We start from the raw sequence: 23,664 nt of genomic DNA, 5'->3' as shown, positions 1-23,664 counted from the left end.
GTCAAACATATCTTGGGGTCTGCAATATTAATGCCGATACATTAAATCCCAAGAAAATAGTAATGAGTGTTTAGACAGCCTGGGATTTTTTTTAGCCAGAGTTGCTGCTGTAATATTTAGTAAAACTGGTGAATAAAATTGTGAGTGATGAGGTAGGAACAAAAATAGATGGCATAATATAAATGCATAATACGTTTAAAAATAAATACAGTTTGGTAGTAACGGGTTCTTCCAAAAATGTAATCATGTCAATCAAAATGTATAATTGTTTTTATTTCAATAAGTTCTTTCACGTCCATTTATATCATGCCACTATAAATACAGTAGAAGTAACCTTTTTTCTGCCACTCGATTTACTACCGGTAATCACATACTGACAAGTTAAAAATAGGACCAAGCAGCTCACTAACTTATAAGCAAGCGTCGTGTTGTTACACAAAAAGAAGCGAGTGTGGTCAAACATGCCGAGACTAGTTTGACAATCCTGAGTCAAGTCCAAATTCAACGTGAACGACTTCGATACTGTCGCATTTAGGGACACTTGATTGATGCGGCGGCCATTTTACCCGCTGGACGCTTCCTCTCATTGTGGATACGAAGAAGAAAATAACAAGCGAAAGCTTTCTCGTCACTTCGGTTCACTTTTTCTCGACGTAAGTCATTTCCTACAAGCTATTCTAGCTGCCAATTAACTTTAGATTTTTTAGTATAACTTACTCAATTCTCGCGTTAATTTATTCGGCGAATAAACGCTTGTTTTGTGGTATTTTAAAACAACACGCCGCGGTGGAGACGACGACAGTCAAGTCGCAGTCTTTCTACAGCCGCTCAGACGAGGCGAATTTCTGTTTCGAATTGTGCGCCGATTCAAGTCGGTTCTGCACCGCTAGTGGGGCCGTTCAAGAGTGCTTTGAATATTTCGGAAATCCTTGGAATGTCTCCCAAGTAATTATTGTATTTCCCGATAACCGGAAACACCGGCAACTTGTTAAATCTGAGTTGTTTACGTGCTGCTCTGTCTGCCTTGGTCTTCACCCCGTTTGCGCATCAAACCGCCGCCATCATCAGAGCGAGGGAGGCGGGGCCACAAAGACTGGAAGCAACTGTGAAGCCCGCCCGCTTACCAGTAGGAACGCGCTGATTGGCTTATTTCTCATGTTTACGTGTACTAAAGGCCAATTGTATAGCTATTCGTCTTTGATTGATGTCTCATGGGCCTGTGACGTAAACTTTTTTTTAAAATTCGAAATCTTAAAACACGGATCGAAACATGAATACTTCCAAACTATTGAGACTGATGCAATGCAATAGCTGTACCAAATGTTTCCCTTTGAAAATACATTAACGCACAGTTTTGCTAATAATTCAGAGATATGAATTTCCCAATGTTTGGCTTTGTTTGCAGAGCACCACATCATACTCAGTCGTGTTGAATATTTTAACTCTTCATGGAGCTCCATGTTGGGGTGCTGTAATCTTGACTTAGTGCATTTATCACATAAGAAAGAAGGAAGTGAATTAGTAGTTCCATAGTATGTTGTTAATTAATGATAATCATGTCCAACTATTTGATGCAAGACGCAACGTCTTTATATTGTTTCCATCATCTTCAGACAATCTTAATCAGCAATGGCCCGTACCAAGCAGACTGCCCGTAAATCCACTGGAGGCAAAGCTCCACGAAAGCAGCTGGCCACAAAGGCTGCCCGGAAGAGCGCTCCCTCCACTGGAGGTGTGAAGAAGCCCCATCGCTACAGGTGCATTTTATGTAACTGTTCATATGTGTCAAAATATATTTAGATTTTGTATGAGTAATTTTTGCTGGCACATCAGAGATTTAGTAAACTGGGGCTGGGCAGCACCTAAATATATATCGGTATATTGGGATTGTCCCCAGGGCTGTGGACTCGGACTCGGGGACTCGGACTCGGTCATTTTTGCCGGACTCGGACTCGGTGCTGATTTTGACCGAGTCCACCGAGTCCGACAATAAAAAAAATACGTTCAATTTTATTTTCATCATGCTGCTGAGAATGCGTGTAGGAATACTGTCCACAGCCCTGCTACGTTATGAACTAGCACAACTCCGGTAGGGCAGGGAAAATGTTAGCGATCCGACGTCCAATTGGAACGTCGCCTCACTTTTACGTCCGCGCTCTCAGCAAGGGATCCTATATAAGCCGAACGAGCCAGTGTGAAAGCAGTTGCGTTCGTTCTGCATATACGTATAATTACCTATTTTGTCCCTCGTATAATCATGGCATCCAGAAAGAGTCATGTGTGGACGTATTTTGATGTGCAAGAAGAGAAGGCCGTGTGCATCGTAAACGATACATGTAATGCACGGTTAGCGATGGGTTCTGCTGCCGCAAATCAGCAGGCCAACCTGAAGCGCCATCTCAAGAGGAAGCACCCAGAGGCATTCATGAAGGTAAGCTTTTGATAAGTGGATTACAATTGATTTCCGGTATAATACTGTGTTGAGATTACTATAGTCGAACATAAAAATTCATGAATTCAAACTCAAATCCGTCCAAAGGTGGAAGAGGAGAACAAAAGGCCGAAAACGACGGCGACGCCTGGTCCATCGAAAGAAAGAAGGAAGAGTCATGTGTGGACGTATTTTGATATGCAAGAAGAGAAGGCCGTGTGCATCGTAAACGATACATGTAATGCACGGTTAGCGATGGGTTCTGCTGGCGCAAATCAGCAGGCCAACCTGAAGCACCCAGAGGGATTCGTGAAGGTAAGCTTTTGATAAGTGGATTACAATTGATTTCCGGTATAATACTGTGTTGAGATTACTATAGTCGAACATAAAAATTCATGAATTCAAACTCAAATCTGTCCAAAGGTGGAAGAGGAGAACAAAAAGCCGAAAACGACGGCGACGCCTGGTCCATCGAAAGAAAGAAGGAAGAGTCATGTGTGGACGTATTTTGATGTGCAAGAAGAGAAGGCCGTGTGCATCGTAAACGATACATGTAATGCACGGTTAGCGATGGGTTCTGCTGCCGCAAATCAGCAGGCCAACCTGAAGCGCCATCTCAAGAGGAAGCACCCAGAGGCATTCGTGAAGGTAAGCTTTTGATAAGTGGATTACAATTGATTTCCGGTATAATACTGTGTTGAGATTACTGTAGTCGAACATAAAAATTCATGAATTCAAACTCAAATCTGTCCAAAGGTGGAAGAGGAGAACAAAAAGCCGAAAACGACGGCGACGCCTGGTCCATCGCAGATGGCTCAGACATCGATGATGAAGTAAGTATAGTCTGAAATGTTTTTTTACATTTTTACAAATGATGAAAAATGTATCGATCAAAACTCAAAACGAAAATTGCAGATACATTATTACTTTGGCCATTTCACTAATGATTTTATTTTTTTCTCAGGTTTGTGACAGCGAAAGTGACGCGCAAGACGATCCAATACAAGATGGACCGTGAGGAGTTTCAAAAGGCGGTCATTTCTCTGATTGTTCATGATGGCCTCTCGCTCGTCACATTCCAGCAGTCGGCTATGCGGACACTGCTAGGGCCTGCTGCTAATCAGCTCTCTGTCAGCCTAGACAGAGATCAAATCCGCCACATGGTGGTGGCTGAGGCCGACAGGTTGAAGGAGGAAATCAAGTCGGAGCTGAGCCAGGAATGCGTATTCATCAAGGCAGACACCGCCACCAGGCTCATGCGGAACTACATGGGCATCAACGTCCAGTACTTCCACGACGGGGAGATTAAAATCAAGACTCTTGCCATCAAGGACACCGACGGGGGGCATGACAGTGAGGCGGTCAAGAATGTCATCAACACCGTCATCAAGGATTTTGACCTCCATGTCCTCTCCATCGTCGTCGATAACGCAGCGACCATGAGCAAAGCCGTGCGGCTCATCAATGAGGACGACGAAGATGCTGATGATACTGAAAACGAAATGGATGAGGACGAGGGGGACGTCAATCTGGACGACGAGGTCCAGCTTGAGAAGTTCGCTGGGATTCAGGATGCCGACTTTCGAATGATTCATCACATGCGCTGTGCTATTCACACGCTGCAACTGGCAATTGGTGACGGATTGAAGGCGGAGCATGTCATGAAACTACTGGATAAAGTCCGACGGGTGGTGAAGAGACTGCGGACCCCCAATCTGCTTGCTGTCCTCCGTCGTCGAGGAGGTCTTCTCCCTGTCGTCGATGTGCCCACCCGTTGGGGAAGCACCTACCTCATGACAAAACGGCTCATTCATCTACGAGAGCATGTCCAGGACTTGGCGGCTGCTTCTCCGGAACTTCTCCTTAACGAGTCAGAATGGAAGAAGCTTGAGACCTTGGCCACGATCCTCAAGATGCCATACGATGTCACGGTCAAGCTCCAGTCGGCCTCAATCACCCCCGGCAGCTTTCTCAAGGAGTGGTCGGCCTTGAAGGCAGCGTTGCGCAAGCAGCCCCCTCTGGCTTCACCAATCGCCAATTCAATGGAGCAACGAGAGGACAAGCTCTTCGACAATGGTTTTTTTCTGGCAGCCGTCTTCGTCGATGCGCGTTACCGCATTCTCCTCAGCGAAGAGCAGATGGAGCGCGCCAAGAATGGCCTCCGTGCCGTTGTGAGGCGAATCCGGTCTCGTACCCACCAGCACCTGGAGGGGCCGTCGATGGAGGCCGAGGTTGATGGCTCCACATCGACGGAGGAGGATGAGTTTGAAAAAGAACTTGACAGCATTGAGCGCCGCCGGCGTTTGTCGGCCGCCACCTCGCCAACCGACATAGATGAAGAAATTGGGGCAATGTTGGCACTTGGTCGAATGAAAGAGAGCCCATTTGTTACAGCTGATCGTTATCCGTCCGGCCTCAAGGCAGCGACTCGGACACTAACAGCAATGCCAATCAGCCAAGTCAGCATAGAGCGCCTGTTTTCCGGGCTCAAGTTTATCATGTCTGATCAGCGCGGCGCGATGAAGGCTGACTTGGTTGAGGCGATTTTGTTCCTCAGAACAAACTCAAGTCGTTGAATTGAAACTTGAAAGTATTGTATTCGTTTATATGTTTAATAAAGACAAAGCCATCACAAAACTGTTGTAATTATTTAGATTTTGATCTAAATTAGCCTTGAATAAAGACTAAGCAGTCACATGAATTAACAGAAAAAATGGACAGCCGGACTCGGACTCGTGGTCGAGAGGCCGGACTCGGACTCGGTGCAAAAATCCGACCGAGTCCACAGCCCTGATTGTCCCAAATACGTATCACTTTCTGAAATATATCAGTAGAACTCGTAATACCGATATACCGCCCAGCCCTACAGTAAACAGTATAAATGTGTGAAATGCATTATCAAACAGATCACAACTAATATTGATTTTCTTGCTGTGGAAATGTTTTTTAGGCCCGGTACTGTTGCTCTGCGTGAGATCCGTCGTTACCAGAAGTCCACTGAACTTCTGATCCGCAAGCTGCCGTTCCAGCGCTTGGTGAGAGAAATCGCTCAGGACTTCAAGACAGACCTGCGTTTCCAGAGTGCAGCCATTGGTGCTCTGCAGGTCTGTGTCATTCAGATTAGCTTTGGTATCTTATCAATGTGGTGATGTCATCTCACTAAAACGCCTCAATATTTTTCTGCTGTCATAGGAAGCCAGCGAGGCCTACCTGGTGGGTCTGTTTGAGGACACCAACCTGTGTGCCATCCACGCCAAGCGTGTCACCATCATGCCAAAAGACATCCAACTGGCACGTCGCATCCGTGGGGAGCGCGCGTAAATAAATGTCTTTGTATTTTTCACCCGTCTGTTTGTACAGTATATGCTCACTTCCGCATCCCTTTCTCTTTGTAGTAGTATGTAGGGAAACTGTTTGTTTAATAATCAACTTCATAGTGTTTTTTTTCGTAGTGCTCTCAGCAGAAGCCTTCCATGGTACTCCTTTTATGTGCATGTAATGGTAATGAATAGGCACTCTCTTTTGGGGGGGGGGAAACCATGATGACAAGAATACTGCCAGTAAACCCAGTGCTAATTTAGACAGAGGATGGGCTTCTTCTAGCTTCTTTCCAGCAGGTAACTAGATGATCCTCTTCTGCTCTGAATCACGCACCAGCCTCAGCTCCCAGGTGCGCAGAGACCTCAACATCGGTCTCGGTGGGGTTCTCTCCCAGGTGCGCAGAGACCTCAACATCGGTCTCGGTGGGGTTCTCTGTCCATTCAATGTGTCTGCATAAGTGTTAGCTCTGATCACCACAGAGGTCTCTACACAATCCATCAACATATCTGGAGACAATGTTTAGAATATTGATGGTTATTGATATTCTTCATATATTTTCTTTCCCTCGAATAACACTAGATTTCTTCTCACTGCAACATGGTGAACAAACCTAAATAGATCTGAAATAGGTTTATAATCAATCCTCTTTTCCTATAAAAACAAAAGGACCTAAACATGTTATTTCTTTTTTGCTTTCCTTGAAATGTTTTAGCCAAAGTTTGAAAGAGTCTTTCGTGCAAATACTCTCGTATTCTTGGCTCTTTGTTGAACATAAATCTTGATGGGAGATTTATATGGTTCCATTATGAGGCAATTCTATTTTTTTCTTTCTTTTTTTAAGACAAAGTGAGATGTAGTGTTTTTTCAAAAAAATGTGTTCCCCTCTCTATCACTTTTCCCTCTGCTTCTTTTTTTTCCCCTCCCTCCAAGTAGTTTGATCATCTGTCTTATTTGTTTAGTTGTTACCCCACAACTTAATTTTTGTGTTTCTCGTGTTCTTTTATTGAAACATTGGGGATGTTTTAATTAAGCAATGTTTGTAATTTCCAAATTTGTCAAATAAGATGGTAATAAATGGATGTTACACACGCCTATTACGTGTAGTCCTTATGTGCTCTTATTAATATATAAAGAATTATGTTCCAAATAAATTCTACTCTCTTCAGGACTGAATTTGGTAATAAGAGCACTTCACAATGACTTGAACCAAACTATTGGACCGGGTGCAGTTGTAAAGTATGCCACTAGATGTCAGTAAAAGACTTACCCATCCATCCCGTTGAAGCAAGGCAGCCCAAACTTCCCACTCAGGCATTTCTATACAAGCTGGGAAAGAAAGTCTGCAGCGTGTCTTGTCCTGGTCCTTCCTATCAACTGGGAAATAAATGGTCCTTTTGAAATGATTTTTTACTTATTCATGGACAAAATGTAATTAATATCAGTCTGTTATTCAGATGATTTTTAGGCCAACAGAGAAGGCCTTGAAGCCCCTGATGGACCACCACCGATTGATTTGATGTGGAAACTAATTTTCCAGTGTGCATTATATCCCTTTCATGGGTTGATGCATATCCCCTCAACATTATTTCACGTAATCATTCTACTTCCTTGATTAAAAGGGATAAAGCCATGTCCTCAGCCATATTCATTACATTAAAGAAGACAAACGTGCCTTGGCTATGCTCATTTCAATGAAATACTCAGAGATGAACAAACATCTAATCAAACACTAGAGTTTAATCCTGTTGTTTTGCATGGACATCACTGTGTACACACAAATACACACACACAAACACACACACACATCGGATAAAGTATGAATGGACAATTGTTTGTTGCATTTGTGCGTTGTGGATCTCACTCTTCAAAACAATCATTTATGATCTGGATGCAGGACGGCTGAAGGGGGTGCTTCACCAATAGGTGGTCTGAGAAAACTATATATAAATCCATTTTTAAATATTATCGGGGCTTCACTGACGAACTACACTGATTTCTGATGGGGCTATAGCCCCCCTCTGCCACCATAAATTTGGAATAATGATAAATTGGTGGGGTTTTATTGTGCTATTGTCTCATAGTATATACATGTGCCCACAATGTTTCTACACGATACAGAAAAATTATTTGTATGTTGAAGCTATCAACTGAGATCGAAACGTTTTTACCCATTGTCACCAAATGACTAACAACATGAGCATGAGTATTTGTATTGTTTATGGCTAATGGATGCTGACATTGGTCATCAGCCTCATCATATAATTAATTGACTGAACGAATGCAGTCACACATCTAAATGAAGGACATCATGTCCAGGACATGCATACATATTTCATTCTAATTCTTTATGTGTGTGTGTGTGCGTGCATGTGTGTGTGTGTGTGTGTGTGTGTGTGTGTGTGTGTGTGTGTGTGTGTGTGTGTGTGTGTGTGTGTGTGTGTTTGTATGCACGTGTACAACAGTGTGTTCACCTTCCCCAAGGTCTGTGTGGTGGCCCTCCATCTGTGGCACTCAGGGGATTACAGCCAATCTGTCTGTCTGCTTCTCAAAGTGCTGACCAGCAGAGCAGCACCAGATTAACACAGTGCTCAGATTGGTAGACGGGGGGGTTGAGGGGGGCGAGGAGAGTTGTGGTGCTGGGGAGGAGGGGGTGGAAGATAGGGACGGCTGTTGAGGAAGAGAGAGATGTGTATGGTGGGTTGAGTGGTGACGAGTGAGCAGGTTGAGAGGTTGGTGACAGATTAGTGCACAACTGGTACACAAGGAAGGAGGGGCATAGAGTTTAGAGTGGTACAATGCAGGAGCAGCTTGAGAGGTTGTGGGGTGGGGAATCAAACCAGATGTGACTGTGTGTGAATTTTTTTTTATGTCAGTAGTATGAAGAGTTGCACATTTGCCAGAAACATATTTCACTTTTTGTTACAGTAGGATGGCCATTATGTCTATATATTATGACCCATCAAACCGTGATCTTTTGTGCATAACCAAATTAAGCAAGTAGGTCAAAGGTTTTAAATGTATTTACAATGCAAGCTGTATGGTGGTGATGGTTTCACCCAACGGCTCTTATGACTGTTAAAATGATATAAATCTAAAACCAGCTCATCATATTAGGATAGGTAATTGCCACTTCATTTAATTGTTATAATATATAGAATTTGAAATCATAACTAATGAAAACTAGTGTCAATGAAATATAGACACTTTAATTCTAAAGCGGAATTTGGTGAAAAAAACATGCTTTTAATTACAAATTTAATCTATTTCTTTAACAATAGACATGAAGTAAACACCCTTGGTTTGTTTTTGTGGGCCATAAAAAATTATTGGAGGCACGATGACATTGTTAACACTGTGTATGAGCAGCAGCCCTGGAAAATATTCCACTAAAAGTTACCAACGCTGATGTGCCTCCACAGCTTCCCCTAACGGCCAGTTCAAGTAATGTAAAACAGTCAAAACATTTTACAGTGCATCTCATTTTTGTTCATAAAACGTGCAGATTTGATATATATTATAATATATATATATATATATATATTCCGATATATATATATATATACACACAAGTGTCACATCACATTACTGTGCCAAAAATCAACAATGGCAACTTTAAAATAAATCAATAGAATGACAAATGATGCATCTGGTTTAATCCAGGTAAATTCATATATATGTAGGCTTAACAACAGAAGCCATACAAATGCATGCATGACCACAAATTCAGTAAATATTTGTCAGCTGGTGGCCTTCAGTCACAAACACAATGGATGTTGTGTTGTTGTGTTTTGGCACCATGCAGACTTTAATAGCCTCTGAGTCAAAGAGATGAAACAAACATGTTGACTTGTTTTCACATTGTGTCTGTGCTCGCATGTGGACATGTTTGTGAGTGTGTGTGTTTGTGTCTCTGTGAGAGAGAGTGCAAGATCATACAGTATGTGGTAACTTAATGGAGGCATCCACTCACTCCCTCACCCATCCCAACAATGCGGGATTGGGATGTGGCTCGATCTCGGAGGATTAAAGCATGTTCCCCCACATTTTGTCCTGTTCCCCTCTTTCCTTATTCCATTTCTCCCACTTTTTCTCCCTATCACATGATCCGTTACATCACGGGATTGAGGTCAAAACTGGATTAGGACGAGCTACGCAAGCGAGAGAGGCAACGCTGGAATTACTGAAAGTGAGGGAGGAAAGCATTCGTGTGTGTGTGTGTATGTGTGTGTGCGTGTGCATGTGTGTGTGTGTGTGTGTGTGTTAGAGACAAAGAGCATTGGAAGACAAAGCGAGAGGGGGGACAGAGGTTTACTCTAAAAGGGGGCTTGATCATGAACACATGCAAAGGTCATGTTTGATGCTGTAACTGCGGCAAAGTGTCTATTTGGACAAAACTGAGTTCTAAGAGTAGAAGTGCTCTTTTTTTTTTAAGAATAATGTCACACACACACACGCACGCATGCACGCACGCACACATATTTCAGTTGTACTCTTGAGACCTAACACCAGAGTATTCTCATTCTGTAATGAAAGTTATCCATAAGGAAATAAAAACTCTGGTAATAGTAGCACCACTGATAAAACACCTTCACTTAAGCAAAAAGTGAAAAAGTTCAAACTCTGAAATGTACGGAAGTACAAAAGGATAAAAAGTACAAATAAATTTGTACATCACTATAATATATATATCAATATATTGATACCTAGGCACAATAGGCACAAAATAGTCTCGGCACAAAATAGTTTCCCTTTCAGGACAGCTATGCTGCAAGCTAGATTTCATCAGAATGAAAAGGACTGACCTGCATGCACTACGTGAGCAAAACAAAACATGATGAAGTTTTATAAGGTCTAAAAAAACAGGCTTGGCAGTGACATGGAGGAACATAAACCAGGTGGTACATTATTTTCAACTGCACATTTTGTCAAATAAATCTATCCTGTTTTATGAATATTTATGTTTTGATACTTTAAACATGTGGACATTTCCGATGCTTTGAAAGGAGTCCAAAAATGATTTGCTTTACTCCCATCAACAGCTCTCAGGTCTTCATCTTTGCTAAACATATATTATATTATTATTATAGAATCACCCATCAGTCACATGTTCCAATACTTTTGCTCACGTGAAAAGTGGGTGGATTCAAACTAAAGGTGCTCTGTATTGAGTTGTTCAACACAGCTAGATGTAAATATGATCAAATAAATGCCGGATTTCTAAATATCGGTCTCATATTCATCTTTTGATCTGAAACCCAAATGTCTTACAAATACAGAAAAATTGACCTTGCTGTTCCACAAGGTATCGAGCTGGACAAGCATTCATCGTATGGGACCAATATCATTATAAAACTGATGCAATCTTAATCCTGCTGGTTAAATGAGACTTGTCCGGAGAAAGTTGGTCAGAGAGTGATGAATTGATGAGTGACAGTCTGATGACAAGAAATTGCAAGAGAAGGAAGGAAGAGGTAGACAGTAATCCTGTCTAATTCACTTAGCGTTGCGCTGAGGGCGCAGGACACTAAGAGGATTTGGGACATTCTCTAAATTAGATCAGCAAGAATAACAAACTGCAAAGAGAGTTGGCGCAGAAGGGGCACACCGCGAGAGGTGCATGGCATGACCGGACTGAAGGAAACCAATGTGGCCTGAGCGTGAATGGGAATAGAAGAGGGTGTCAAGCAGACAGGACATGTTTACACTTTGGTTTTGTGGCGCAAAAGACATCTGACAAAATCAAAAAAAAATTTACAGATGCACAATGGGCAGCAACAAAATACAATAACTTTTGTGAGTGCCCATGCATGTATGTACAGAGGTCAATCAGTGTTATAATCCAACTGGTTTGGCGGCATATTAGTCAAAATGCTAAACACTGATTTTTACTATTAGTGATATTAACAAGGTGTTAAAATTGTAATCTGCAGCAAAGCCCTCATCAGAAGTGTATGTGACAGTCGCTGGTTGATCCATTCATAGAGTAATGCTGATCCTGTTAGCACTGCTAGCTGCAGATCATTCAAACCGACTTACACTGCTGTAGGTGTGATTTAGCAGCATTACTGCACGATTACAAATCTTCTTTCATGACTTATGCTTTTGATTTTGCTTCACAACGCACTTCAAAATCACATTGTGTCCTGATTCCACAAAGCAAAATGTTACCTTCGTACTTTTGCGTGAGCTTTGGGTCCATCTATAATTTAAATAGAATTTTACCATATGTGTCTTTGTAAGATTATACATGTTTTTCATTTTTCAACTAAATGACTTGTGCATCTGTGAATTTCTAGCCATCTGTGTAACATGTATGTATATGGACGAGCGCTTAGCCTCATGCTTGGCGCGTGTACGTTTGGCGGCATCGGGATTAGGAATCGATTAAGATGAAATTGGACTGGTGGGTGAAAATGGGGGGGGGGGGGGTCATGGGGGATGATAGAGAGGCTGGTCAGCGCTTTCAGCCCGTGGCATGATTACAGTGTGCCTTCAGAGCAGACTGGCCGCCAGCTTGTTTCGAGAGGATTAGAGCTCGGAAAGAAATGAATCATATTTCTAAGTCCAGAGTGTATCTGTGTCTGTGTTTCTGCACTCCCCTGTCCATATGCTGCTGCTGGGGGATTACAGGACCCTCAGCATCTATCTATCTATCTATCTATCTATCTATCTATCTATCTATCTATCTATCTATCTATCTATCTATCTATCTATCTATCTATCTATCTATCTATCTATCTATCTATCTATCTATCCATCCATCCCTCCCTCCCTCCCTCCGTCCGTCCATCCATCTATCCTTATGTTCGTCCATCCATCTGTTTGTCCATCCGCCCATTCGTCCTTCAAATTAACCTGGGTCGTTCCTATTTTCATTCCAGTATTTTTAAAGGGCATATACCCTTTTTGGTCACAGCAGGACTCAAACCTTGCACCTTTGGTTGCAAAGTTCAGGTTCTTAAAGATACGACACATAGAGATGGAGGTCTTCGTTGATGATCTCATAAGGCTTCAGCAGCAGCAGCAGCATGCTGTAAGAAGAACCCCAGCAGACCCAAAATTTACACAAGGTTGTTTAATGTCTTTGAAACATTAAAGCTATCTAGCAGGATACTGGTGCTGACTGGTCAAACAAACACAGGAGACAAATGAAATATAGAAAAGAAGAACAATCATTCATATCAGAAAAATAAAGCAGAAATGATATAATGATGCAAAAGACATAAGTAGAGTAAATTAAGATTAAGAAGCATTACCAGCATTGTTCCTATTACTGCTACTTTTATCAGACAAAACCCTGAGTTGGACAAAAAGCAGAAAAATATCGAAAGGAAAAATAAAAGAAAAAAGTTGGCATTTTACTAAGATTTAAGCGCGAGAGATGCATTGCTTGGAGTGCATATATGAGACGTGGTTGCATTTCCAGGATTGAATATGTACAAAAAAAAAAGTATTTAAGTAATGGCCGTGCCAGCTAAAGAAATAATATCATTGATGTTGATCACAGTAAGTTATACTGATAATATCAACTTCAAAAACAAATGACAACAATCTTTACTTTTACTTTGACAACTCCACAAATGTTTCAAGAAACAGCAATATTGAAGTCTAATACAAAATAAGATACATGAAATACATATATTGATACCCATCACATTTTTTACATGTTGGATGGACATTTTGAGAGACAACTAACTCTCTGTGCTAAGGGCGGGCAGGTGCATTGGCACTTTCTTCCCCGTTCCCTGGTGCAGTCTTTTTGCTCATCAGATGTCTCGAAAAAAAATAAAATCTAACAATACAGTCATTTAGCAGAACTGCTTCAATTCTGCCAACCTCTCGTGAAAAGGAGCAGGAGGGGGGCTTTTTGTTGAGTGCCAATTGCCACAATGGGGCCATTGTTGCCCAAGAGTTGATCCTATTAAACTAACAATGCATGAGCCATTCACCCCAAGCATGCTCAAAGGCAACAAGTTTGTACTGCAGTCACTTCAGGGGACTCGATCAATCCTCTTGACTTGGATCACACGCGGGCTGAAGAGGGTCAATATCAAACAAGGCTTCTGGGGAATCATCAGCTTGGATGGCCTTTTGATCTGCACCTCTCAAAGGTTCCCATTGGGGAAGCTCATCTGGTGGGTTCAATGCTTCAAATGATGGAAAGCAGTCTTATTTGGAGAAGTGAATGTCAGTGAATACAACAAGACACATCTTGAAGGAAAACATAAAGAACTCACTGTGTTAATTTGTCATTAATTTTGCTCAAAACAGTTTAGCCATTGAGGCGGTTAGGTGGTATAAAATAAATCAGCACTGTTTTTGTGCCATGTGTCTTTAACAAATCACATGTTGAAAAGTCAGTTTAACCCAAAATATTGTCATATAAAAATTTAATTATTTAAAGATTATATTTCTATTATAACTACACTTTCCTTGAACATGTCTTTTTTTATGTGCTTGACATGACAGCTGATTGCTTCTACAGCTTAATTCGTGGTGTTAGTGTTATTTTTAAATTTTGACTTGACTTAGCAAATATTATCAAAAACCTACGCCATTTGGATGGACCAGTATCACTTTCTTCTCTATTATTATTATTAGTCATTATGATCATTATTGTTAATATTCAATAGTTTATAATTGAGCCCATCATCAACAGAAAAAAAAGAGAAATTATTCCAGCCCCGTTTGTTTGCTTAACTTGTACAATCAACAACAGTGATTTAATCATTCACCCAACTCTGACTGACTGTACATTTCTTCCCATATCCCCTCGCTTCCCAACCTCTTGCTTAATGCTATTTACAAGACCTGGAACTTCCAGGAGTTCTGGTCTTTGTAGTCCAGACAGTCTGTGGCGTTGAAATTGAGCTTCCAGGCAGCTTGGTCCTTGTAATCTAGACAGTCGACGGCTCCGAAGCCAAGCGAAGCGGCCGTGTAGCCTTGGGAAGAGAGCGAGGCGGGCGACTGGCTGAGGGGCCCGCCCATGGAGGAGGCGGTGATGGGGCTCAGGGCACCTCCTGTGCCCGACAGCTGCGGGTGCATGGGTGACAAGTAGGAACTACAGTCCAGGCCAGTGAAGTAGGAGGAGGAGCCAGCGTAGCTCTGGCTGTAGGCCGGGGCCTGGGTGTAGGTCATGGGGTAGGCGCTGGTACGCTGCATGCAGGGGGTGCTGGAGGCGGACAGGGGGTCTGGCAGCGGAGAGATGGAGGCCGGACTCCATATGGACACTGTAGCGCTAGCAGAGCTGGAACTGGGGGCGATGGCAGTGCCCGGAGGAGGAGGCGGCGGGCTGTAGGGACCGTTGGCCGGGTTGGCACTGGCCTCAGCGTTGGCCTCCCGAATTGGGGAGGCCTTCTTTTTAGGAGGCCGCGGTTTGGATTGGCCTGTACTCTGCTGCTGCTGTTGGCGGCACTTGGCACGGCGGTTCTTGAACCATACCTGGATGATAAGCAAGATCACATAACATTTCATTTTGATGTCAGTGTCAAAACCCATGTGAAATCTTGATAATTAAAAAAAGTAAAAGATTGTTTTGTACACCTTTCTTCTGAACAATCTATTACTTTAGGGGTTTTCAACTGGTTTTATCCAAGAGTCCACTATTATAACCAAGAAGCAACTCGGGGACCACTGCTTTATTTTATTTCGCACGGAAGGAGGATAGACTTATACTGGCTATTTATTTGCATCTGTATGTCTATTTTGGGAATCTCAGCTACATTTGACATAATTTGGATGGGTAAATGATTCACAAAATTAGCTGGAAAATAAATCAAGTCAATCAATCAATTAATATATATATATTTTTTTTTTTAAATGTTAAAATTATTTTCCTTTTCCGATTTCGCGGACCACCTGCAATACCATCATGGACCACTAGAGGGCCAAAGACCACCGGTTGACAATAGGTGAGTTTTGCCTGTGTTTTGTTTGTTCTGTTATTGTGATTTTCATCTGTATTAAGGAATGACTAATGTTCCAAGCTATAAGATTCCTGCCCCTTTTATTATGCAGTAGAGTGGAAATTATACATCAGGTGGCCAATATGATATGCGACCTGTCTGTCCGGGGTTTGTACCGTGTTGATCGATTTTAATTTGGGTTTTTTTTCAATTTACTCTACTTTTTAATATTCTTTTGTGAGTTTTTGCCGAGTTGGGGACACCAACCACCACCAAACTGAGAGCTACCTCTGGCTACTGATTAGTGAGAAGGTACCTGTATGGGACACGGTTTTGAAATAACAAATGTGCTCAAATATTATTATTATTATTATTATCAATTCATATGAAGACCATTAGTATATTTCTCACAATAATTAGAAAACTGTTTTTGTATAATTCTCTGCCAGTTAACATTTTAAAATGATCATACAACATTCCTAGAGAATCACTATGTCTCATAACCGCTGACATTTTTTTTTTTAAACTCATATGGTCCTTAAAGGGCTACCGTGTGGTACCTGCGGGCACCACGTTGATGAACCCTGGTTGAGAAGCCAGTGGTTCAATAGAAATAAAAAAAGCTACTAATAAAAAATAAAAAATAAACTGTAGCCAGTTCAATAAGTGTCCCTAATAATGTGACATCTTTACCTGTACTCTGGACTCGGGCAAGTTGATCTTGAGGGCCACCTCCTCCCTCATGAAGATGTCTGGATAGCGCGTTTTGGCAAACAGAGCCTCCAGGATGTCCAGCTGTGCGCGCGTAAAGGTGGTGCGCTCGCGACGTTGTTTCCGTGGAGTACCTGCGTGGAAATCAACACAACAATCAAAAGGAAAATTAGAACAACCGTATTTGAATCATTTTTATTGTTACTACATCAGTCTTTAATAATAATAATAATAATAATAATAATATAAATAATAATAATAATAATAATAATAATGTCTCTAGTTATTTTCTGATGTTCTTATTCGTTTCTCATAGATACTCAACATGCTAAGTGGAACATTCAACAAAATGAATGGCTTTACTGACTTTTTTCAAACGAATAAAACGTGCAGAACTAAACAAAGCGAAAACATTCGCACAAGTCATCACATTAATTTTCAGACTGCATTTACAAGTACATTAAGGGCCAACCATGGCTACCAACCTGCCTTCTGTCATCTCTTCATCACAGATGACAGATGTTGCAAAGCATGATTAGCACAAAACCAAATACAAAGAGAGTCTCTTATCAAATATAGGTTATGCAACAGATTGCGGTTTGTATGAATGTTAAGTCCGTGTGAGAACAAACGGTCTTCCTATTCACACACTTTTTGCATTGTTTTTTGACTCTATAATCTGCTAAATTGATAGGTCAAGTGAACACCGACACATGTTTCTATGATTGCACAATCACAGTAAAGAATCGCACGCGTTTTTCTCACTGATTCCGATCTATTTCCACGCATTTCTTTTTTTTTTATCAAAGGAAAATAATAAACTTAAGACACCATTTAAGGATCATCAATTAATACTCACTGGGGTATCCAACGGCGGTGGTGTGTAGCAGATCCATGCCCGGGCCGGACAGAGTTAACCCGTTCACGGCGTAATGGGGTTGCTTAATGTAGGACATCATGCCTCCTGTGGGCTTTAAAACACTCCCTCACTCCCTCACTCACTTGTTCCTCTTCTCTCACAACACGACACGGTCTTCGTTTGTCTCCACGGGGTCTCTCTCTCTCTCTCTCTCTCTCTCTCTCTCTCTCTCTCTCTCTCTCTCTCTCTCTCTCTCTCTCTCTCTCTCTCTCTCTCTCTCCTGATTCTCTTCCACCAATTTCCAGTCTATTTTACGGTGTCCTTTAACGGGATGCTCACAATGCAGGAGTGTGCAATACACCTGTTGCGTGACACCTGCAAAATTAGCAGCTACGCTCCGTGCGCGTATAACCCGTTTGAATATTTTAGGTGCAAAACAAAACCCAAAAGCGAGCCACACGCTATAACAGAACGCTACAGAGTAATTGTATACGACCCTAAGATGTCTTTTTATGCAGTCCCCGTCATGCGTAACAGCAGTGCGCACGTCTCCAGCTCGATTTTGCCGAAAAATGAAGTTCCAAATGAATGGTGAGAAATTGAGTAGGGTCCGGGTGGTCCCTAGCTCGCTTCAGCTGGCGGCTGGAGAAGATGCGTTTGGAAGCAGAGTGGACAAAGTGAGGCGAGAGAAGAAGTGGTTGGCTAATTAGAACTTGCCTAAGTAGACAGCCCTCCCTCTTGCCTCTCTCTCTCTCTCTCTCTCTCTCTCTCTCTCTCTCTCTCTCTCTCTCTCTCTCTCTCTCTCCTCTCTCGCTCTCTCTCTATATATATATATATATATATATATCGCACGTCACCTTTAATTTTCCTTCCTAAAATTTGCATTATTATTTCACACTCTTGCCTTATAAGAATTGAACAACTGTTTAGAAATTAAAAGATTAATAATGGCTTTTTAATTCGATTGAATACATATTATAAATAGCATACAGGCATATTGTTTCTACCATCTGAACAAATTCAAATATATTTGAGACGGCGTTTGCTGATGTTGTCCACTGATTCACATCAATCGATACAAACGGTTAACAAACTAACCAATTAATTCTTCAGACCTTAACAAGTTTGCCACCGCAATCATTGTTTTTCATTTTCATTTCATCATTTTTTTTGTCGCAAATCGGGATTGGTTCATGGGGAAATCACAGACAAAAATGATGGAAGATTATGCAACAAAAAATAGATAAATATGTTTTGCTGTATAGACTTTAACGACCATGTATTCGGAATTGCTCTGTATATGGAAATGACTGACTGAGTGTGGAAGAGAGCTGATGGTCGGATTAAGGCAGCACAAAAGAGCGCTTGTTTTGCAATTAAATCCGCTTTAAATCCCAACATGCAGGGTACTACCAGCCCGTGACACACAATAATAATAATAATAATAATAGTAATAATAATTGTAATTTAACGGGCGCAAATAAAGTCACCGCAACCACAACGCGCTCACGCAATAAAGTTAAGTGAAACATTTCACCGTAGAGGTTCTACCACTACATTACAATTACAAACGACGGCTCCAGCATGCAACACAATTTGTTTGGTCCGTTATTTGTTTCGTAAACAGAGATTGTGTGCAGATGCAGTGAAAAACAGCTGGAACTTAACCAAGAAAATGAGAAACGATTGGGAGAATTATTCGTGAAATTCGTTGCAAAACTACAAGTGGTGGCGTTTTATCAACTCAAATCTTTTTTGTGTATTGTCAATGTTTACACTTTTCTTCTTCTTTAGGTTTCCGTTTGTCACTATACGTCCTCTCAGGTTCCGAATGCGCCGAGACAATTTCACGAAGTCCAAAGCCGATTCTCATTGCTTGTTAATTGAATCGGCTTTCTTATAGTTTAAAATCCACAGTCACACACACACACACACACACATAGACATGAAAGACAAGCGCACAATGTAGCTGCGGCCCAAAGTGTATAAGGGGTTTATCTAGCTCTGTAAAGCCAAAGCGGAGATATAAAGACACACACAGAGCCACAGGCAGAATTTTACCAGCGTGTTTCAATGGTTCAAAATCTGAAGTGAAATGTCTTCATCTACTCATTGAGGTGAGTGTTTCGTACAGGCCTGTGACTGCGTGACTGTGCGTGTGTGTGTGTGTGTGTGGGGGGGGGGGTTGCGCGTGCGCGTGGGTGCTATTTAGTACTCTACCTGCTGCTACCGCCGTTGTTGTATTGTTATTGTTGAATGAACTAACAGGTCGATTCGTAAAAGAAACAAATGGATTTAATAAAAATAGAAATGGGGCCTGCGAGGCCGGTGCTTCCGTGCGCGCGCAACTGGAGTGTGCACGCGCTTTTGCAGTGTACAGCTAAATTCGATCAATTTTTACCAAAACATTGCATGCCTTCACTTTCTGTCTGGTTTTCTGTCAACGTGTGTACACAGATAAAAAATAATGATAATAATCATTATATATTGATGGTGTTGTTGTTGTTGTTGTTGTTGTTGTTGTTGTTGTTGTTGTTGTTGTTGTTGTTGTTGTTGTTGCTCTTGTTACAAAAGTAGGAATCAGCAATTTCTCGGAAGGTTCATACCTGCATTCAAATCAAATTAATATTAGAATAGTTGCATTATTTAAGGCATTATGAAAACATCCTCATACAGTGTTCTATTGTCTTTCGCGCTCCCACTTTGTCTAAATTAAAACTTTTAAACTTGTTGATGAATTCAAGTTATTTTGACAGGGTGAATTTGTTTGTATAGCAAATTACACTGCCCAGTGTCTGACTTTGGGAGTAGTTTGGACGCACTAGGACCCGGAGCTCAAACAAATTAAGGACAGCCACCATGCACATAAGAGGCTTAGTACATCTAATCTGTACACACACACACACACACACACACACACACACACACACACACACACACACACACACACACACACACACACACGTGCACACAGTATTTCATAAACATCCCATTTTCCAACAGGCACGCATACACGTCCCAGAGGTAACCATGTAGGCCATTGTATTTTCATTTATTTTTCATTTTCTCCAAACTCTTTTATTCCCTGGTTGACCTTATCGTCCCTTCCACTTTGTTTGTCGAACATTTGCCCATATGTTCTACTATTTCTCTCATGCAATTTCATTAGCAGATGGGTCTTTCTCAGTAAATTGAAGAGAGACAGAGAGAGAGAGAAAGAGAGAGAGAGAAAGAGAGTTGTCATTTAGAATGCAAGTTGAATAACAAACAAGTTTTAAAATTGAACCAAAAGAAAAACATTCTTACAATACATTTATTTGCCTTTTTACCTGATGACAGAATTTAATGTGTTATGGAAGTTTATATCTTCATTTACACGGATTTCATTGGAGTCAGTGAAATCAAATAGCATCACAATCCTAAAAGACCAAATCAGGCTCACACAAACCTTTCCCACACTTTCCCAGCTGTTACCTCTGACATCATGATGTTCGATACACACACTGTCCACGGCATATTTGTATGTTTGTGTAGCCACTGTGTGATTATAGTGTGTGGTGTGTGACTGTCACACACACACACTATAATCACACACGCATGCACAGAGTTCAGCCGATTTATCATAATATGCTTTATCTGAAAAGTAAGTATCTTACCTCGGGATAAAGGGAGGAAAGAGGGGTTTGTGGCCAGATTGACAGAGGAAGGGTGGATGGAGAGAATGGAGCACTGGCTGCACATGCAGGCATACAGAGCGGGACGTGCACTTTTTGGGCCGGATCGATCACTTTTGACAAGGTAACTGCGATGGTAGTGTGTGTTGAGAGGGGAGGGCCGAGGCAGGGTGAGCCTCTGGTGTGTGTGTGCCACTGGCTAGCACATGCATGCATGCATTGTGTATATAAGGACTGGTGGAAGTTGGAAATGAGAAAGTTGGGTAAAGAATAGGTGTGTTGGGAAGGAGGTGTGCAAGTAAGAAGAGCAAGATAGTCAAACATGGCTGTACTAAGAGAGAGGGATGAGGAAGGGGGCTTATGGGAGGGGCATCAGTGGAGTTTTCCATAATGTGGGAAGAAGGATGCTTTTGTTATGTTCTACAATGGAACACTCCTGTTTCCTATCTTTTGTCTACTGCTTTTGAGTGTTTGAGTTGTGTGAAGTGGAGTGCGTTATGTCAACGTCAGTGAAGATAAAATTGTCATTACAATGAAGCAAAGATCCAACTGGCTGAATCAAATGTTCTCCTATCGCATTGCATACAGCACATTTGTCTCAAGTTTTAAAATCCTGTGTATGAATCTTGGCTCCCGCCTGTGTGGAGTTTGTTCTCCCCCATGCTTGATTATAAAAATATATATATATATTTATGTTTTTTTCTATATATATATTTTATATAAATAAAATAAATGCTGTCGGGACAAAAAAAAAACTCCTGTACGGAGCGGTCCATTTCAGGCCGGAATTGCCACGTATTAGACAAGGAGCTGCAGTGGAAGAGCACACGTATATTCGGCTGTGCTTGATAGTACCGTGTAGCACCGCCGTCACCCCGTTGACTTTTCTAACTTGTCGCCAATTTTCTACTGGAATAGAGTTTGCTCCTCAAAACATCTCAGTCTGCCTCAGAAGAAATCATGTGGGGTGCAAAGGCTATCATTTCTCACTTGCTCCTCAGAAATGTCAACAAACTCCAGAATACATGCAGATTTCAGATCATAATAATTGTAAGAGGTGAGCATGCGTTTTGAGTGTGTGCCTGTTTTAAATTCTATAGGAGCCTGCTTGAATTTACAGTTAATAGGCCGGCCGGCGTGAGCCCATATAGAATTCGTGGACAAAGCATAAACGAAGGACCAGATCACTTGTAAAGATGAGTGGCCTATACAGTATACTGTACTTTCCATAGTCCAATTGTAGTTGGAGGTGTGTGTTTAAATGTAGGGGTAATTTATTTATATATGTGTTTTTTTGGTTTTGGTTTTTGCTGAGATTCTGCACTCAGGGTGATGCACATCCACTTCACAGTTAAGAGCTACAGGGTTCCCTTCTGGCTCAGGCCTTCCTTTGTGGAGTTTGTATGTTCTCCCCGTGCCTGCATAGGTTTTCTTCAGGTACTTGCATGGTAGGCTAATTGACCAAATTGTGCGTAAGTGTGGATGGGAGTGTGAATGGTTGTTTTTCTGTGTGCCCTGCAGTTCACTGCCGATCAGTTCAGGGTGTACCCCGCCTATTGCTGAAGACGTGTAGATCAAGCGGTTTGGAAAATGGATGGATGAATATTCATCAGAAGATTCAGCTGCACAAACAGACACACTGGCCTGTCTAACATGCTTGTGACATTCACATTATTGTGAATGTAGCGTTTTGATCAATTTCACAGACAGCAGCCCCCCGTGGCGTGCAAGTGCGTGTCCTGCTGCCCACTGGGGGTTAGACAGACCTCTAATCCACTGCAGACAGCAGCAGGTGGGGGGCAGTCTGTGTGTGTGTGTGCATGTGTGTGTGTGTGTGTGTGTGTGTGTGTGTGTGTGTGTGTGTGTGTGTGTGTGTGCGTGTGTGTGTGACAGTGAGAGAGCGAGAACATCATTTACCCCCTCCTGGCTAGAGTCTGCAGTTTAGCAAGCAACACCTGTTCATGTCTTCATACTCATACACTTACGATGAGTAATTGACCGTCTTTTAATGGATGGATGGATGGATGGATGGATGGATGGATGGATGGATGGATGGATGGATGGATGGATGGATGGATGGATGGATGGATGGATGGATGGATGGATGGATGGATGGATGGATGGATGGATACAATAACTGGCTGCAGATTAGATACACATTCACTGAATTACATCTAATTCAAGGACTACCAATTATCATGACCAAAATAACAACAACAAAGGACAATGTTAAAAATTATGTTCATAATTATCCAGTCAAAAATCCCCCATGCCTTTTGATGGTGATTGATTAATTGATTATTTCAGTTGAATGCCGTTTACATGTTCAACAGGAGTACAGGAATTTATTTGAGCCCTACTCTTTGTTTTCTGAATATTACTGCTATCAATTGTTGTGATAGTGCTCTGTTTTTTTATTGAAGAGCTATTTATTCAACTGTATAAATTATCATGGATGTGATATTATTGAGATTCACTGCATTATTTATTTTATTCTATTTTATTTAATTTTACTTTATTTTAGATGTACATCCCATCATTGATTTACTATATTGCTAATGGAGAACATAGTATCTATTGTTGTCTTTTTGAGTAAGCAAATTGTCTGTATCCAAACATAAATTATGTTCTACAATGTCACAAAGACAGAAGTAGGTTAGCATGTACAGAATTACAGCTGTACTAATTTGCTGCTGTGACTACACTATAATACATGCATGTAAATCTGGGTGTATTGAGGTGAAGTGGGTGTAGCATGGTGCC

At 41.6% G+C, this 23,664-nt stretch overlaps 2 protein-coding genes across 5 annotated transcripts; one reads left to right on the top strand and one right to left on the bottom strand.

Moving 5' to 3' along the window:
- The first annotated feature begins 438 nt into the window (after positions 1-438).
- LOC119131994 (histone H3.3A) lies at positions 439-6,844 on the top strand. 3 transcript variants are annotated; one of them, XR_005099768.1, is made up of 6 exons: positions 439-653; positions 1,069-1,126; positions 1,614-1,757; positions 5,382-5,535; positions 5,624-6,101; positions 6,147-6,844. XR_005099768.1 is itself a non-coding variant. In XM_037266817.1 (4 exons), the coding sequence occupies exons 2-4, from the start codon at positions 1,630-1,632 to the stop codon at positions 5,750-5,752; spliced, it is 411 nt and encodes a 136-aa protein (XP_037122712.1). In that variant the 5' UTR covers positions 444-653; positions 1,614-1,629; the 3' UTR covers positions 5,753-5,778. The 3 variants fall into 3 exon arrangements, 1 of the variants encoding a protein (XP_037122712.1); XR_005099767.1 differs by lacking the exon at positions 1,069-1,126 and having other exon boundaries at positions 445-653; XM_037266817.1 differs by lacking the exons at positions 1,069-1,126; positions 6,147-6,844 and having other exon boundaries at positions 444-653; positions 5,624-5,778.
- Positions 6,845-12,812: 5,968 nt separating this feature from the next.
- LOC119132795 (homeobox protein otx5-like) lies at positions 12,813-17,914 on the bottom strand. 2 transcript variants are annotated; one of them, XM_037268281.1, is made up of 3 exons: positions 17,228-17,914; positions 16,351-16,514; positions 12,813-15,193 (listed from the first exon to the last, which is right to left on the bottom strand). In XM_037268281.1, the coding sequence occupies exons 1-3, from the start codon at positions 17,325-17,327 to the stop codon at positions 14,555-14,557; spliced, it is 903 nt and encodes a 300-aa protein (XP_037124176.1). In that variant the 5' UTR covers positions 17,328-17,914; the 3' UTR covers positions 12,813-14,554. The 2 variants fall into 2 exon arrangements, with proteins under 2 accessions (XP_037124176.1, XP_037124177.1); XM_037268282.1 differs by having other exon boundaries at positions 16,351-16,502.
- Between the last annotated feature and the right edge of the window lie 5,750 nt (positions 17,915-23,664).

The sequence above is a fragment of the Syngnathus acus genome, chromosome 13 (assembly GCF_901709675.1).
Source record: "Syngnathus acus chromosome 13, fSynAcu1.2, whole genome shotgun sequence".
NCBI classification, from domain to species: Eukaryota; Metazoa; Chordata; class Actinopteri; order Syngnathiformes; family Syngnathidae; genus Syngnathus; species Syngnathus acus.
Note: the sequence above shows the minus strand (reverse complement) of the source record. Positions and strands in the feature narration are given on the sequence as shown.

Bases quoted from the DNA above. Each gene is read 5' to 3' on its own strand.
- LOC119131994 (XM_037266817.1), top strand. From the start codon at position 1,630: ATGGCCCGTACCAAGCAGACTGCCCGTAAATCCACTGGAGGCAAAGCT. The intron at 1,758-5,381 runs GTGCATTTTATG...AATGTTTTTTAG, and splicing joins AAGAAGCCCCATCGCTACAG to GCCCGGTACTGTTGCTCTGC. The intron at 5,536-5,623 runs GTCTGTGTCATT...CTGCTGTCATAG, and splicing joins CAGCCATTGGTGCTCTGCAG to GAAGCCAGCGAGGCCTACCT.
- LOC119132795 (XM_037268281.1), bottom strand. From the start codon at position 17,327: ATGATGTCCTACATTAAGCAACCCCATTACGCCGTGAACGGGTTAACT. The intron at 16,515-17,227 runs GTGAGTATTAAT...ATTGTTGTGTTG, and splicing joins CACCGCCGTTGGATACCCCA to ATTTCCACGCAGGTACTCCA. The intron at 15,194-16,350 runs GTAAAGATGTCA...CTTATCATCCAG, and splicing joins TGCCCGAGTCCAGAGTACAG to GTATGGTTCAAGAACCGCCG.